The sequence below is a fragment of the Carassius auratus genome, chromosome 41, assembly GCF_003368295.1.
Source record: "Carassius auratus strain Wakin chromosome 41, ASM336829v1, whole genome shotgun sequence".
NCBI classification, from domain to species: domain Eukaryota; kingdom Metazoa; phylum Chordata; class Actinopteri; order Cypriniformes; family Cyprinidae; genus Carassius; species Carassius auratus.
This window is the reverse complement of record NC_039283.1, coordinates 3555279-3572067: the sequence shown is the minus strand read 5'-3', so window position 1 is coordinate 3572067 and position 16789 is coordinate 3555279. Positions and strand designations below refer to the sequence as shown.

The 16789-nt window shown below is 41.4% G+C and overlaps 1 protein-coding gene across 1 annotated transcript in view; it reads right to left on the bottom strand.

The window, feature by feature from the left end:
* Positions 1–16789, bottom strand: part of lars2 (leucyl-tRNA synthetase 2, mitochondrial) — a 62202-nt gene that overhangs the window by 38215 nt on the left and 7198 nt on the right. The window contains exons 3-7 of the mRNA XM_026228425.1: positions 11910–12038; positions 7227–7318; positions 7063–7123; positions 6134–6223; positions 5882–6025 (exon numbers count right to left, since the gene is read on the bottom strand). Coding sequence (XP_026084210.1) covers positions 5882–6025; positions 6134–6223; positions 7063–7123; positions 7227–7318; positions 11910–12038 — 516 coding nt within the window. The remainder of the gene's footprint in view (positions 1–5881; positions 6026–6133; positions 6224–7062; positions 7124–7226; positions 7319–11909; positions 12039–16789) is intronic.

The window sequence follows — 16789 nt, the reverse complement described above, 5'->3', positions numbered from 1 at the left end:
TGCCTCCATTTCCCCGAAGGGTGCTCCAGGAGCGGCGCACCCCGGAGGGAACTCAGCGTCCGTTGAGCAGGCCAGCGGTTCCCGGCCCACAGGATCCAAGATGGCGGCATGTATGGTTTGATGTGTGTTTGTCCTCTTATCTATACTCATTTGTTTGCTTTTATGCTCATATATGGAGTAAAATTTTTAGCAGATTCTATGATTGAGCTCTTTGGTTTTTAGATGAAATAATTTTACAATTGGATTATGGACTACTTTGCTGCAGAAATGATCCATCTCCAGGCTCTACTTGGATCCTGAGGCCCTGTTAGCTTCTCTAGGCCTTAACAGCCTAGCTACCATCTCTAGGCTCCAGGTCCTAGCTACCATCTTCCTTCTCTAGCCCAGCTATCATCTCTAGGCTTCAGGCCCTTGCAGCCCAGTTTCCATCTTCGGGCTTTATTTGGATCCTGAGGCCTTGTTGGCCTCTCCAGGCCCTAGCAGCCCAGCTACCATCTCTAGGCTCCAGGCCCTAGCAGCCCAGCTACCGTCTATAGGCTCTGTTTGGATCCTGAGGCACTGCTAGCCTTTCCAGGCTTTACTTGGATCTGGAGGTTCTGCTAGCTTCTCTAGGCCCTAGCAGCCCAGCTAACATCTCCAGTCTCTGCGTGGATCCTGAGGCCCTGTCAGCTCCTCATGGTTTTGCTAACATCTTCTGCTAACATGGCTCTTCTCTTAATGCTGCTTTGTTCATTGTTTGTGCAGAATCTAAGATCAAGAGATTTATACTGGGTGAGTACATCGTACAATATTTGTGGCTCTTTGGACATAGCCTATGGATTTAACTGTTCAGCCTTTGTGCATTCCCCTCAAATGCCAAAAGAGTTGGCAGAGGACTTAAATCTAGCCTGGTTGCCACCCAGAGATATTCTTCAGCTTCAAAATCTTTTGATTTTAAATGACTATTTTGCATTTGATGGCAGACATTACTGGGACTCTCATTTTAAAAACTCTACAGATTCTTCATATACTGATGGTAAACAGAGATGGTTAATATTTTTATTGCTGCTTTTATCTGGCAATGTGCAGCCAAATCCAGGCCCTGAGTTGCAGTGTATTCCATTGCCATCTGATGTGAAATCCATGTCTGGTTTGAGTGTAATTCACCTTAATGTTCGCAGTTTGTTATCCAAAATGGATCTGCTTAGAATTTGGGTGAATTTAACAGATGCAGATATTGTTGTGCTATCTGAAACCTGGCTGACAAAATCAATCACTGATATGGAGATTGGAATGGGTGGTTATAACGTGTTTCGTGCTGACAGACCAAGGAAGGGTGGTGGGGTTGCAATTTATGTCAAATCTAAATTTAATGTAAAGTTAGTCGATTCAGAATCAATCGGTAAGCAGCTGGAATTTTTGGCAGTGAAGGTGGAGTTGGCCAAGGGCCTTTATGTTACTGTTGTTGGGTGTTATAGGCCTCCTTCTGCACTGAGTACTGCATTGCAGACTCTAATTCAACTCTTATCCAGATTGGACTACTCTGAAATTATTTTAGCAGGTGATCTAAACTGGGACTGGCTGAAACCTTGTTCAGATGAATTTAAGTCATTTTGTGATTCTGTCAATTTTACACAGTTAATCAATTCTCCCACTCGTTTAAATCTTAAGTGCCATGAGAAATCCACCTTAATTGATTTAATTTTGACTAATGTCCCACACAAATTTTCTGCTGTTGGTGTTTTTTGCAATGACCTAAGTGATCATTGTGTTGTTGCTGCTGTAAGAAATACTAAGATGTCTAAATGTAAACCTCGCGTAATATGTAAGAGGAATCTCAAAAAATTTAATGAACAGGGCTTTTGCCATGATTTGTTTAATTGTGATTGGAGTAGAATAGAGCTGATTCCCGATGTGGAGTCAGCCTGGATCTTTTTCCGGGATAGTTTTTTGCAAGTAATAAATAGACACGCCCCACTAAAGAGATTCAGAGTTAAGGGGCGGGAAAATCCCTGGTTTTCCTCTGAGCTTGGAGATATTCTTCATGACCGCAATTTAGCTTGGGCCAAAGCAAGAAAATCGGGCTCTTCATCTGATTGGCTTGTTTTTAGGCAGTTAAGAAATAAATGTTCTTCTTTTATTAAGAAAGCAAAATCTGACTTTTATCTGTCAGCCACTACTAACACCTTAAATGATCCCAGAAAATTTTGGAAGGCTATAAAATTACTTTCTTCAAACAAAGATAGTATTAATGTTCCTTCTTTTATTATGAAAGAGTCTGTAGTAGTTCATGACAAGCTGGAGATATTGAACCATTTTAATGAGTATTTTATTCAGTCTGGTTCTTTGTTTGACACTGCTTGTCCTTATACTGTGACACCTTGTAGAGATGTACCAGTCTCTACAAGTGTCTTCAATCTCACTCCATTCTCAGTGGCTGATGTTCAAAAAGCCCTAAAAGGGCTGGCTCCTGAAAAACCTCCAGGACCTGATCTTATAGAGCCCTACTTCTTAAAAATAGCTGCTGATTGTGTAGCACAGCCTCTAACGTACCTTTTTAATCTTACTTTAGAGAGCAATACTATTCCCAAAATATGGAAATCTGCATTTGTTTGTCCATTATTGAAAGGGGGTGACCCGTCAAATTTAAATAATTACAGGCCAATTTCTAATTTGTCTGTTTTGGCCAAAACGCTTGAATCCCTGGTGAGTGATCAGATTAAATACTTCTTGCATGTACAGGACATTTTATCCCCAGTTCAGTCTGGTTTTAGAAAAAAACATAGTACCATCACAGCTGCAATGAAGGTGATAAATGACATCTCTGTTGCTCGTGACAAGAAGCAGCACTGTGCAGCACTTTTTATTGATTTGTCAAAAGCTTTTGACACGGTTGATCATGATGTTTTAAAGATTAGGCTTCTTAATTCGGGGTTTTCAGAGAATACTGTCTCTTGGTTCTCAAACTATCTTAGTGACAGAACCCAGTGCATTAAGTATGATGGTGTTCAATCAGGTATTTTACCAATCCTTAAAGGGGTTCCACAAGGATCTGTGTTAGGCCCTATTTTATTTACTATTTATATAAATAACCTTAATCGGCATGTGTCTGATGCAAACTTTCATTTTTATGCAGATGACACCGTTATTTACTGCTGTGCTCCCTCTCTTAAACAAGCCATTGCACATTTACAGAATGCCTTCACTGTGGTTCAAAACACGTTGCTACAGTTGAAACTTGTGCTTAATGCAGAAAAAACCAAATGTATGCTCTTCACGGGCACTCAGAATAGACCACTGAATGTTCCTTCAGTGATTACTCTTGACGGACATGAAATACAGACTGTTACAACTTATAAGTATCTTGGAATTGTTATTGATGATTGCCTGTCATTTAAGCCTCATGTTCACTGTCTAGTGAGAAAGTTGAAGCTAAAATTGGGTTTTTACTTTCGAAATAAGCTGTGTTTTTCTTTTAATGTTAAAAAACGGTTAGTGGCATCCACTTTTTTATCTGTGCTGGACTATGGTGATATATTATATATGCATTCATCTGCTCAATGCCTTCAAATGATTGACGCAGCCTATCATGCATCACTGAGATTTATTACTAATTGTAAAGCTCGCACCCACCACTGTGAGCTGTACTCTCGTGTAGGGTGGTCTGCTCTGGCCACACGGAGGCTTTGTCATTGGTACATATTTATATATAAGGCTATTCTTGGTGTGCTTCCATCCTATTTATGTTCACTTCTTATGAAAAAAAGTGCTGGTCATTACGCTCTGCGTTCTCAGGCTGTTGTCTTGTTTTCTGTCCCACATATCAGTACTGAGCTGGGTAAAAAGGCCTTTGTTTATTCTGCTCCTTTTACATGGAATTTGCTGCAGAACAACTTAAAACTTAGTAAATTGATTCCTTTGAGTGTTTTTAAGTTAAGAATGAGATGTTTTGAGTTGGACTCCCTCACATGTCAATGTTTTTAATTGAGATTTCATTGTAAGTGCATAATTGGCTTTCAAACTGTTTCTATTAATTAATATTTTATTTTCATGGTTTTTTGAGTGTGTGTCTTTGTACGTATGTAATGATGTGATGTAATTCAGCTGCCTATCTTGGCCAGGTCTCCCTTGCAAAAGAGATTTTTAATCTCAATGGGCTTCTCCTGGTTAAATAAAGGATAAATAAAATAAAAAAAATAATGAGCCCATGCCCACGGAAGCTCCCCGCTCCCCAGGATAACCTTGGCTGGCGGGCTGCGCCGTGCACACCGAATTTTATTGTGGAAAATGGCCTGCTCTACTGTGTCGCCCAGCAGCGGGGGGGAGGAGAAGACCCTGCTGGTGCCCTTCGAGCGGATTGGGATGGATTTGGTGGGGCTGCTGCCGAAGTCCGCCCGGGGGCACGAACACATCCTGGTCATCGTGGACTATGCCACCCGGAACCCTGAGGCTATTTCCCTCCAAAAGGCAACAACAAAGGCCAGAGCCCAGGAGCTCTTCCTCCTCTTCAGCCGGGTCGGCATCCCTTCAAAGATCCTGACTGACCAGGATACCCCCTTCACCTCCCGGATGATGGCGGATGTCTGCAAGCTATTGAAGATACAACAGCTCCGCACCATGATGTACCACTCCCAGACCGACGGGCTCATCGAGCGTTTTAATCAAACCTTGAAGCAGATGCTGCGCCGAGTGGCACCCGAAGACAAAAGGGACTGGGACCAGATGCTCCCCTACGTGCTCTTTGGTATTCGGGAAATCCCTCAGGCCTCCACTGGCTTCACCCCCTTCAAACTGCTCTTCGGCCGACAGCCCCACGGCCTGCTCGATGTGGCCCGAAAGGCCTGGGAACAACAACCGGCGGTACACCGAACCACCATCGATCACGTGCATGAGATGAGGGAACGAATTGAGAGAGTGATGCCCATCGTCCAGGAACATCTGGTAAAAGCACAACAAGCACAGCAACGGCATAATAACCGGGCGGCCCAACCATGGGAGTTCCAACGAGGAGACCACGCCCTGGTCCTTGTGCCCACAGCTGCCTGCAAGTTCCTGGCTACCTGGCAAGGCCCTTATACAGTCACAGAAAAGGTCGGCCCCGTTACGTACCGTGTGCGGCAGCCCGATAGACGAAGGGAGGATCAGCTCTACCACATCAATCTCTTGAAGAGCTGGGTCGGGACCGGGCCCCAGCTCTCCGCCTATGCCAGCTCCACTCCCGTGGTTGTGGATATGGATCCCCAACTTTCCGCCAGTCAGTTTCCGGATGTGTTCTCCCCCCAGCCTGAGCGGACCCACTTACTCGAGCACTATGTCCCCACACCACTGGGAACCATCATCCGGCAGCGGCCCTACCGGGTCCCGGAGGCTAGGGGACATGCCATCGAGGAGGAGGTCCAGAAGGAGGAGGTCCACTGGCAGTACCGGGTCCTTCCCTTCGGCCTCCACGGGGCCCCAGCCACCTTCCAGCGGCTCATGGATGTCCTCCTCCGGCCGCCACTTCACCCTCCTCATGGACCACGCCCCCCTGAAGTGGATGGCCCGGGCGAAGGAGACCAATGCCAGGGTGGCTCGGTGGCTGGTTAAAGTGGCTCCAGGACTTTAACTTCACCCTACAACATCGGGCAGGGACGGCCAACACCAACGGACTCTCAGTTTTCGCAGGTCTGTCAGGCTCCACTCCCTGGCCTCCCCCGATCTCCCCACTGCTCCCAAGGTATAGGACGACGCTTGGGGGTGGGGGGGGGGGTGACATGTGTCACGAGCGCTCATCAGCATAAACATTACATTTCAACATAAATACACAGATTATTGTATATTATCTTTCTACTTTAAAATGTCATTTTTAATTGGATGTTGTTGTGGTTTTCTATCCTTGGTGAAATGTATCAGGCTGTGGTACCTTGGCATAGTTGGTGGTTCTGATGAACCACTGCTGAAGCAGCTTCTGCTCCACCAGAGCTCCAGACCTCCAGGAGCGACCGCTTTCATCCACCTGCTCGTCTGCCAGAACCGTCTGATCCACTGGGTCCCAGTTCACCAGCGCCTGAAACACGCCTGCACACTTCACCTCACGTCTCCATCTCACTGCATTCCATCTTAATATATATATATATATATATAATATATCAGTAGAAGACGAGGACATTCTCACCTCTTTCTGATAGGCCAGTCCTGCCTCAAACAGCTTGATGAAAAGATACTGAGTCCACTTATAATAATCGGGCAGACATGTAGTGACCTCCTGACAAAAGATTAGACATTACATATATTTTTTGTAACTATCTGCTATATTGTTGTGGCAAAGATCTCACTGATTTACATTTCAAAACATTACTGTCTGGTCAAATGAATATCAGAATCTGCACCAAACTGCATTTTCTTTTGCTCAGTTTGGGTCTCTGAATAAAGTTTGACCTCAATGTCTCACTGAATCCTACTGCATGAGCCCTTAAAGCTCAGTGTATCAAATATGACACTCGACAAAAACATGCTAGTTTTTTTTTCATATTTAATTTCTATGTTGATCAGCTAATCAATCAGTCACAGCGTATAACTGTTACTTGTCAGGCTTTACAAGATTAATTTCCATACATCCTTCTTTGTTAGTCTCAATGGCTTTCCAATTGTTGTCAAATTAGTAAAATAGTCAAATGTGTGTGCAAAACGTTGGCTGGTAGTGTGACTAAACTGAAGGAAAAGGCCTGTAGCACTGTAGCACTTAATCTCTGAAAGCATGAAGAAGATATTCTCTGATCCAATCAGACAAAACTGAAGTCCGAGTGTGACGTGTGGACATCAGCTGGACCTGATCACAGTGTCCTGCTGCCAGAGAGGACACACAGCACCCACTAAAAACCTCTTACAACACACTGGGTGTGTGACCTTTTGATCTTTATTCTGTTGTAACTATTTTGAGGAAGTAATAAACACAGCTGTGCCGGACCGTCTGCTGCAGAAGCAGTGTGAGTCTGAGAAAAACCTCTGGCACCAAGTCTGAGATAAGAAAGTGTACTGATGCAATGATGCAAGACACAAGTCAAGATCAGGTCCTCCTTCTGTTGAAAGCAGGCGCTCACTCACCCGATCCCAATTAAAGCAGAGCCCCAGACTGTCCAGCTGCGTCCGCATGGACTGGATGTTACTGAGAGACACAGAGAGAGGCGTGCAGGGTGATTAGATCGGATGGTTATGTGTGTGTAGTTGAGAGTGTTTGGATAAGCATCGAGCGCCCCCCGGCTCCGCACCTCTTGGTCCAGTCCTCGGGGTCCAGGCCTCGTTCGATGGCGGCGTTCTCAGCCGGCAGACCAAACGCATCCCAGCCCATCGGGTTCAACACCTGCGAGACAAACAACATCGTGCTGTCAGTAACATCAAACACCACGGCTCTTCTTTCCTAATTCAACACACAACCAACAATGTGAATCCAGCTTATAGAATAGTTCACCAAAACAACTTGCTGAAAACCTGCTTTACTCACCCTCAGGACGTCCGAGATGTAGATGAGTTTGTTTCTTCATCAGATATGGAGAAATGTAGCATTGTGTCACTTGCTCACTCTGCAGTGAATGGGTGCCGTCAGAATGAGAGTCCAAACAGTTGATAAAAACATCATGTAATTCATGCTTGCAAGAAACAAATCCATCATAAAGACGTTTTTAAGTTTAAACCGTTGCTTCTGGCCAAAATATGACTCCATAACACATAATAACTGCAACTAATAATCCTGATTCAAGAAATCATTATTATGGATGTACAAGCAATGGTTTGAAGGTATAAACGTCTTCACAATGGATTTGTTTCTTTCAAAAATGCAACCATATTAACTGTTGGACTGGAGTGCTGTGGATTATTGTGATGTTTTTATCAGCTGTTTGGACTCTCATTCTGACGGCACCCATTCACTGAAGAGTGAGCAAGTGACACAATGCTTCATTTCTCCAAATCTGATGAAGAAACAAATTCATCTATCATTCGTGTGGCCTGAGGGTGAGTAAATATTCAGCAAATATTCATATTTGGTTGAACTTTTCCTTTATTTGTGATGCTTATTCATCAGTCATACATAAATGAACAATTCTTATTCTATGTTTCTATGTTTTTTTGTACATGTGGCCTATGTATGACATATTAAATGTATTATCATTTGAATTGAAATTAATAATTAAAGAAATCAACAAAAGGCTATATTACTGTTGTGTTGTTGGCAGTCATGGTCACTGTGAACCAGTAATACGTTAACGCTGTGTGAAGATTCTTCAGAAATGTGAAGGAGTGAGTAAGCAGTGGCAGAGCTGTGGCTGTGTGTGTGTTTCTTTAAGAGAGCAGCACCCGGTCTCCATGGGAACCGGCTGCATCCCATCAGTTAAGTGAACATTGATGAACCTGAAGAAGCAGCTCAGTGTCACACCACATTCACTAAAACAAGCTCCTCCTTAGTTATGTTTTACTAATGATAATAACTGAATATATTTCTGAGGTATTATGTGAGATGGCCAGGAGATAAAAGCTTTTATATTGTCAAATGTAAATGGTGTAGATGGTTATAGAAACAAAAGCAGTAGAGTAAAGCAGCAGATAGTTGTATGACACTTCCTCCATCTGCAGCGTGACTGACCCTCCCATGAACCAGAGCCAAGCATCTCCATGTTTCTACAGCTCTACTTTCTTCAGAATGCACCGGTTAACTACCTTTCTCAGTGTGTGTGTGTGTGTGTGTGTGTGTGTGTGGGTGGGTGTCTGAGCATGTGCACGAGTGAACACTGTAAAATCTTTCTTTTTTTGACAGAAACATGGAGAAAACAAAGTCATTAACAGAGCTGTCAAACACAAGTGTCAATCACAGCCATGAAAATGCATCCTTGTCTATAGAGATTTGAGTTCTGACACTCCTGCTCCAGACAGCGGAGAGGACTGATGACTGCAACACATCTGCTGAAAGAGCACAGCGTCACCACACCAGCACCACTCACACTTTCCACACTCTTCAGCATGTGTTAAAAACACCAATTCATCACCAGATTATAACAGACCAATATGTAGTCTATTTATACAGGCTATTTCTCTTTGATGCAGCATTTGAAACTTTTTTTTTCTTATAGGATATGAATTTGATGGTCAGATTTCATCCTTCACTGATCAGTAAATAACTACCAGTGAAGGATCTAAACATCACAGAATAAGCCTTGGCTAAAAGCAGGAAACTCATGTTGGTGGTTTGGCATCAATGCAATGCTAAAACTGGAATTAAAATACATATAAACTGCAAGAGCATTACTGTGCATTACTGTGATTTTACTGTGATGGTACAGAGGGAGGCACAAACATCTAGCTTTATTTAAACTGTTTCAGTTTAGAAAAAAATTTAATGGATTTATATAGCCATAACACGAAAAACATTGTGATCTAAGCTAAAGAAAACGAAATAAAATACAAATATAATAAAAAAACAATACATTTTATATAGCCATGACACGCAAAACAATGGGATCTAAGCAAAAGAAAACAAAACAAAATAAAATCAAATCTAAATTTAGTTCCTGTGGCTCAGTGGTAGAAATTTGCGATAGCGTGACAATAGGTTGTGGGTTCGATTCCCAGGGAACACATTAGGTAAAAAAAAAAAAAAAAAAAATATATATATATATATATATATATATAGCCTGAGATGCACTGTAAGTCGCTTTGGATAAAGGCTCCTAATAAATGTAATGTAAAAAATGTATATAGCCATGACACGCAAGTCAGCTTGATCTAAAAAAAAAAAAAAACACACTAAACTAAATAAAAAATAAATGCCCAAACCTACACTAAAGGTGGATTATGACACCACAAATAGTATGTATACGTAATCCCAACAATCACTGTTAATGTATATCTACATGCTATGCTAAAATGAAATGGCATATGATGGAGAGGCGGAAAGAAATACATTTATATTACTTTTTCACCTTCTTCCACTTCTGACCGCAGCTCCACTGAGACATCTGCAGGGAGTCACTAAAGATGGGCTAAACCATGGACGGACTAGACCGTGAGGCAGCAAGGCCTTTTCCTTTACTAGTTCTCTAAACATGGAAGAACAAACATGGGGAGTAAATTGTAGTTGAAGTCAAAGCCAACGTGGTGAGATTGATAGTTGCTCACTCGATCAGAAGCCTTCGAAACTGAACACTGTCAATTCCAATTCAGTCAACAGCAGCACTTCGTCAAGCTCCATTAAATCATCACACACTTACTGCTGTGCTTACAACACACACCAGATGCTGCCTGCGCCTTTGAGCAGAGAGAGATTCGTCACGCAGAGGACAGAGATGGATGAGGGGATGGTTAAAAGACTCAAAGACAGAGACAGATACACTGGGAAACCGAAAGAGTGAGTGTAAGAAGAAAGGGCAGACTCTGGTGTGCGACGCGTATCACCTACAATAACGCCTGAAATATAACAAAAGGGCCACAAATGACCACCAAGACAAATCGAACAACGACACAATTATGGTTTTAAAAATGTGCAAGATGACATTATCAAGTATGTCAAACAAAAGATATACAGGACTTCTGTTATTCCAAAATTCATGCAAAAGTCATACTGATTTTATAGAATCTGTTGCTTTTTTCTGTCATAAAAATTTCCAGATGAAACCACAGCAGAATCGTATTCATCTGCAAGCAACACTTAATGAATCTGCATTTTGAACAAATCAGTTTAATGAATGAAGCAGCCTTTTGAATGAATTGTTTGAAGTGACTCACTCATTAGGTACAGTAGTTTAATTTTCACACTTAAAAGCATCAATTATCATTTAATAATTTTTTTTTTTTTAACCCATAACATTATTCATGCATCTATAGATGCAGGGTAGATGCATTCATTCCACCTCTGAGCTGCATTAAACAAAGATGGATTTAGCTGATGCTAGTTTCATTTGATTAGTATTAGACAGATAGTATTTTATTCTTCTTATTTAATATATTCACTGATTACATGTAACATGTATTTGATATAGAACATTATGAATGCATCTAATAAGCTTAGAAAAATAATTTCAAGGGTATTAAAAAATATTGACATCTATATATTTAAATTCAAATATAATTTGTATTATATAAAAATATTTATATTTTATATATAAACTTTTTTTTATTTTCTTAAATATATACATGCATGTGTGTGTATTATATATACATAATAAATATACACAGTACAAACACCTATATTATGTAAACAAAAACCTATTTCGGATGCGTTTGAATTGTTTGACAGCATTAGGTTCACAAAGCAAGAGTTATGATCAAAGTGTTTTGAGGTTATAACATAGTGCTCTGATTGAAAATAAGTCTTTATTAACCAATGAACCAGTGTTAAAATAAGCATTGTCTCATGGTTCTGAACCATATGCTGTATTTCCAGCAACATGACTCTTCTATATATTACTGTACGCACTGTTACCAAGACATAAAGTGACTCATGTGGTCAATTCAGGTCCCAACACCCACCCGTATAAAACACACTACATCAGGATAATGATGTCCACCATGACCTTCCATCTCCTTGTTAGAAGCTGACTGTATTTTTCTGAAACATTCTCACCAATCATAACATCAGTCCTTTGGTGCGGTAAGCTGCAGGCTTTAGAAAGTGCTGTTTTCAAAAGATGTGAGCACATTCTGAACATGACAAACTTTGAGCTCTAATTAAGAGCACATTCACACCTTTTCCATTATTCAGACACCTCCTAATTAAAGCACACGTCATTTCAGCAGACCTTGACTGCAGCTTTTACATTCATGGGACCGTGTTTTGGTGAGACCGTGTGTGTGGGAGGCTGAATATAAAAACGAGGCAGGAGAGAGGATAAATCGTTCTACTGTGTGTGTGCTGCTGACAGACAGCAGTAAATTCTGATATTACTGTTTAAGAGTAAAATGACCTGATGGCCCCTCATCCTCTGGAAGTGGCCGATGGTGTCGCTGATGGTGTAAACCCTCACGTGGCCCATATGCAGCCGACCCGATGGGTACGGGAACATGGAGAGGACGTAGAACTTCTTCCGGGAGCTCTAAACATGGAAAAGCAAATGAGTTATTCTGTGTTTCTTCCTTCTTGAAGGAAGATTTTCCATGCTGTTCCAAAACTGTGTGACTTTCTATCTTTTGTGGAACACAATGAAGGTATTATGAAATGGTTTACGGTTTCATTGACTTCCATAGCATGGATAGAAATACTATAGACGTCAATGGAAGATCAATTAAATTTTTTTTAAATATCCTCTTTTGTGTTCAACAGAAGAAACAAACTCATGCAGGTTTGGAATGATATTGAGTGTGAGTAAATGATGGCAACATCAACAATAGCATTTTTGGTAAAACATTGATTTTCACAGAACGTAATGTTTATAGTTTTATAAAGCCATCACATAAATTCTTCTGATTAAACTCTATTTGAGCTGTATTGAACAGTTGAATGTATTTCTCAAAGTATAATAATAATAATAAAAATAATATAAATAACATGATTAAGCAATTTTAACAGTAAGTCTCTTTGGAGCAGCACTTTGTTTTCCAAAAAATTAAAGGAATTGTTTTCCTTTGGTTTCATTTTAAAATATGAATAAAATTGTTAATGTTTTATGCCTTTAATTGTTTATCACAGTTTTTGATTATAACTTTGTTTTAAGTCATAAATCCATACATATACATACATATACATACATATACACACATATATATATATATATCACTGTAAAACCGAACAGTGAAATTAATCAAATGAAATTAGTTAATTGCACTCAAATAATTACGAAAGTTCACTGGACTTAATTTAAATAAGTTCTGTTAACTCAAAAATTTGTTGTAGTGAGGTGAACTTAAAATTATTGTGTTTTCTAGTTCCCAGCATGCTTTGCATCAGAAAACAAGGAAAATAAATTTAGAAATTAAGTGTTATTTTGTGTGTTTTTACACAAGATTAACATAGAGGGACAAGTTAATTCATAAATGTTGTGTTATATTAGATTTTACAAAGGTTTATGTTATGTTGGATTTGTAGTGTTACCGTTGTGGTGAAGAGTAGAGCCTGTGATTAGACTGAGGATGGACAGCAAAAGCCTAATTTTGAGTGTATTTCCCACATTATAGGAGTTGAAAAATAGATAAAATTATGAGTGAATTACTCCCTAATTATAAGTTCAGAAATATAATTATTTAAGATAACTCAGAGATAATTTAAGGCAACTGGAATTAAATTTTTTAAGTTTATGTAAACTTAAAACATTTAAAAACATCACTTAAATGTTTTTGTGTAATCTGTTACAAAATATTTTTTGAGTTCTGTGAACTTATCAGGGTTTACAGTGTGTATATATATATATATATATATATATATATATATATATATATATATATATATATAAATTGATTAGACATCATTTTTGATTAATGCAGTTTAATTAAACCATTAAACAGAATCCAGGAAAATTCTATCAAAACTGATTTCATAGGGCTCTATTTCTTTCTTTCTTTAAATAAATTGTAGTTAAAATCTATAAGTTCCACTATTTAAATTAATTAAACACCCTTTCTAATTTTAACCAAAAAGAAAACAGATAAATAAAAAAACAATAATAATAAATAAATACATTTAGGAAAGACAAAAACAACTTTGGTGGTAACAATGGAATTAGTGGTATTTTTGATATATACAATGGTGTTCATGATAATTATATTCATCTACTACAGTGGTTCCCAACCTTTTTCAACGCCATTTCTTTGATCAATTTTGCGGTTGTGACACACACCGATATGCTTTTACAGTCATGAATGCATTCAGGATTAATTTGAAACATTCTAAAAGAAAACCAATTAGAGCTTTATCAAAAAGTTGTAACGTCTCTAGAACAGACATAAGTCAAAATTGTCACTATAGTAAAGATGAAACAAAATGTATAGACTAATGGCAAAAAAAAAAAGTCCTGTGTACAGGGACTTTTTTTTTTTTTTTGCCATGCATTGTTCATAGAGCTCATTAATTGTAGCGGTGCCTCAGGTGTTTGCAGTGTGTATACAGTATGTGTATGAGGTCATCAGTGAGAGCGCATAAATATGACGCAAAAGCACATTAAAATAATGCACGAGTGTGATTCTCTCTGTTCGAACGCAGATTTCCTTTGCTCTGTCACAAAACCAGACGTACTTGCTCAGATACACGCTGCTCTGCGCGGAGAGAGTGTGTCACTTAAAACGTGTCTCCTCTTAAACTGCTTCCTTTGCACTCACAACTCTATGCTCATGTGTTAGATATTAATTATTTTCGCATGTTTTTATTTCTAGCCTTTTACTGTGTGCAGTGTGAACGCTCTGATCCATTAACATGGGCTCGGAAAAAAGGCGCATCACAGACAGTGTGTGAACCTGGAGTTAAGCATATGCCCAGTCTGCTCTGTTCTCGCGCTAGGCGCAATGCATTCTGATTGGATCGGATAGGATACTACGGGAGGTCAGGGCCGCGGAAAATCGTGCTATAAAGCGATTTAGAAATCGTGCATACTCAAATCGTGATTTTATGACGATTTATTTTAATCGCACAGCCCTAGAATGGACTGGAAATGAACAGAAAATAATTGGCGGCCCGCCTGCAATACCACCTGCGGACCACAGGTTGAAAACCACTAAACTACTATAATATATTTACATGATCCATTCCATTCATTGAGCATGTCCAAAACATGCAATGGTACATTTGGTATGCCAGTTACTGTAATAATATTCATACCAGATCGTCCTGTTCGAATACAAGCAATTCTGTCTAGTAGTGTAGTGGAAACTTGAGGTTACAACTCAATATCATCAGGTAGCATCAGAGTCCAAATATGAAGCATTCATATGACTTATTTAAATGCAGGCTGCTGACCTTTCGAGACCCAGTTGGGCTCATACATTAAGTCACGCTCTCCGCGGCAGTTTTAATGATTCATGACGGCTTTGAAGAAGCGCGCCGCACTGGGCAAGCATTAATCAGTGCAGGTCAAAAAGGCCTGAATTATTCAGCAGCTGAAAGAGACAGAGACCCATTTTGGGAGAGAATACATCTCCACAGCATCTCTCAAGAAGCTTTTTCCTTTACCCTGTGAATAAGTCATCAGGTGGGTGTATCTGGGAACTCTGATAAATTTGGTGCGTAAACAATTGAGGTCAGTTTTCAGAGTATCGACCACACTAAAATCTATTCAGAGCCCAAGAAAAGCATATTTGTTTTCTATGAAAAAGCACAGTGACTGTACATGAAACCCTTTGTGTGGTGAGAACATGTGAAAACTAACAGTGCGAGAAAACAATAGAAAGAACTGCTGATAGAAAACAAAGCAGATGGAGCAGGACTGCAGCACAGATGTCTGAGGTATGAAGTGTCATGATTCTTTGGAGCTAGGAACAAGGAGAAGAGGAGACACAGGAGTAAACTCAAACAAACTGATTTTAATAAACAAAAAGGCAGGGAACATTGGTTACCACTCTGGAGGTCTATAAGGACAGGTCTCCATGGTATGGAAGGCCTCCATGGTGGTACTCGGCGAAGTTATAGCAGATCAGACCAAAAAATTAATTTTGGGTTCTGAGGCCCTACATGGGCCTGACGTAGGAACATCAGCCCTCCCTGGGCTAAACTTGGTAACTGTGGCCTTCCCTGGGCCAGACTTGGGAAAAGGGGCCCTGTCTGGGCCAGACTTGGGGAAAGGGGCCCTGTCTGGGCCAGACTTGGGGAAAGGGGCCCTGTCTGGGCCAGACTTGGGGAAAGGAGCCCTCTCTGGGCTTGACGTGGGAACAGGAGCCCTGTCTTGGATTGGCGTGGGAACAGGAGCCCTCTCTGGGCTTGATGTGGGAACAGGAGCCCTGTCTTGGATTGGCGTGGGAACAGGAGCCCTCTCTGGGCTTGACGTGGGAACAGGAGCCCTGTCTTTGCTTGACGTGGGAACAGGAGCCCTGTCTTGGATTGGCGTGGGAACAGGAGCCCTCTTTGGGCTTGACGTGGGAACAGGAGCCCTGTCTTTGCTTGACGTGGGAACAGGAGCCCTGTCTTTGCTTGACGTGGGAACAGGAGCCCTGTCTTGGATTGGCGTGGGAACAGGAGCCCTCTCTGGGCTTGACGTGGGAACAGGAGCCCTGTCTTTGCTTGACGTGGGAACAGGAGCCCTGTCTGGGCTTGACGTGGGAACAGGAGCCCTCTCTGGGCTTGATGTGGGAACAGGAGCCCTGTCTTGGATTGGCGTGGGAACAGGAGCCCTCTCTGGGCTTGACGTGGGAACAGGAGCCCTGTCTTTGCTTGACGTGGGAACAGGAGCCCTGTCTTGGATTGGCGTGGGAACAGGAGCCCTCTCTGGGCTTGACGTGGGAACAGGAGCCCTGTCTTTGCTTGACGTGGGAACAGGAGCCCTGTCTTGGATTGGGAACAGAAGCCCTCTCTGGGCTTGACTTGGGAACAGGAGCCCTCTCTGGGCTTGACGTGGGAACAGGAGACCTCTTTGGGCTTGACTTGGGAACAGGAGCCCTCTCTGGGCTTGACGTGGGAACAGGAGCCCTGTCTTGGCTTGACGTGGGAACAAGAGCCCTGTCTTTGATTGGCGTGGGAACAGGGGCCCTCTCTGGTCTTGACGTGGGAACAGGAGCCCTCTTTGGGCTTGACGTGGGAACAGGAGCCCTGTCTTGGCTTGACGTGGGAACAGGAGCCCTCTCTGGGCTTGACGTGGGAACAGGAGCCCTCTCTGGGCTTGACGTGGGAACAGGAGCCCTGTCTTGGATTGGCGTGGGAACAGGAGCC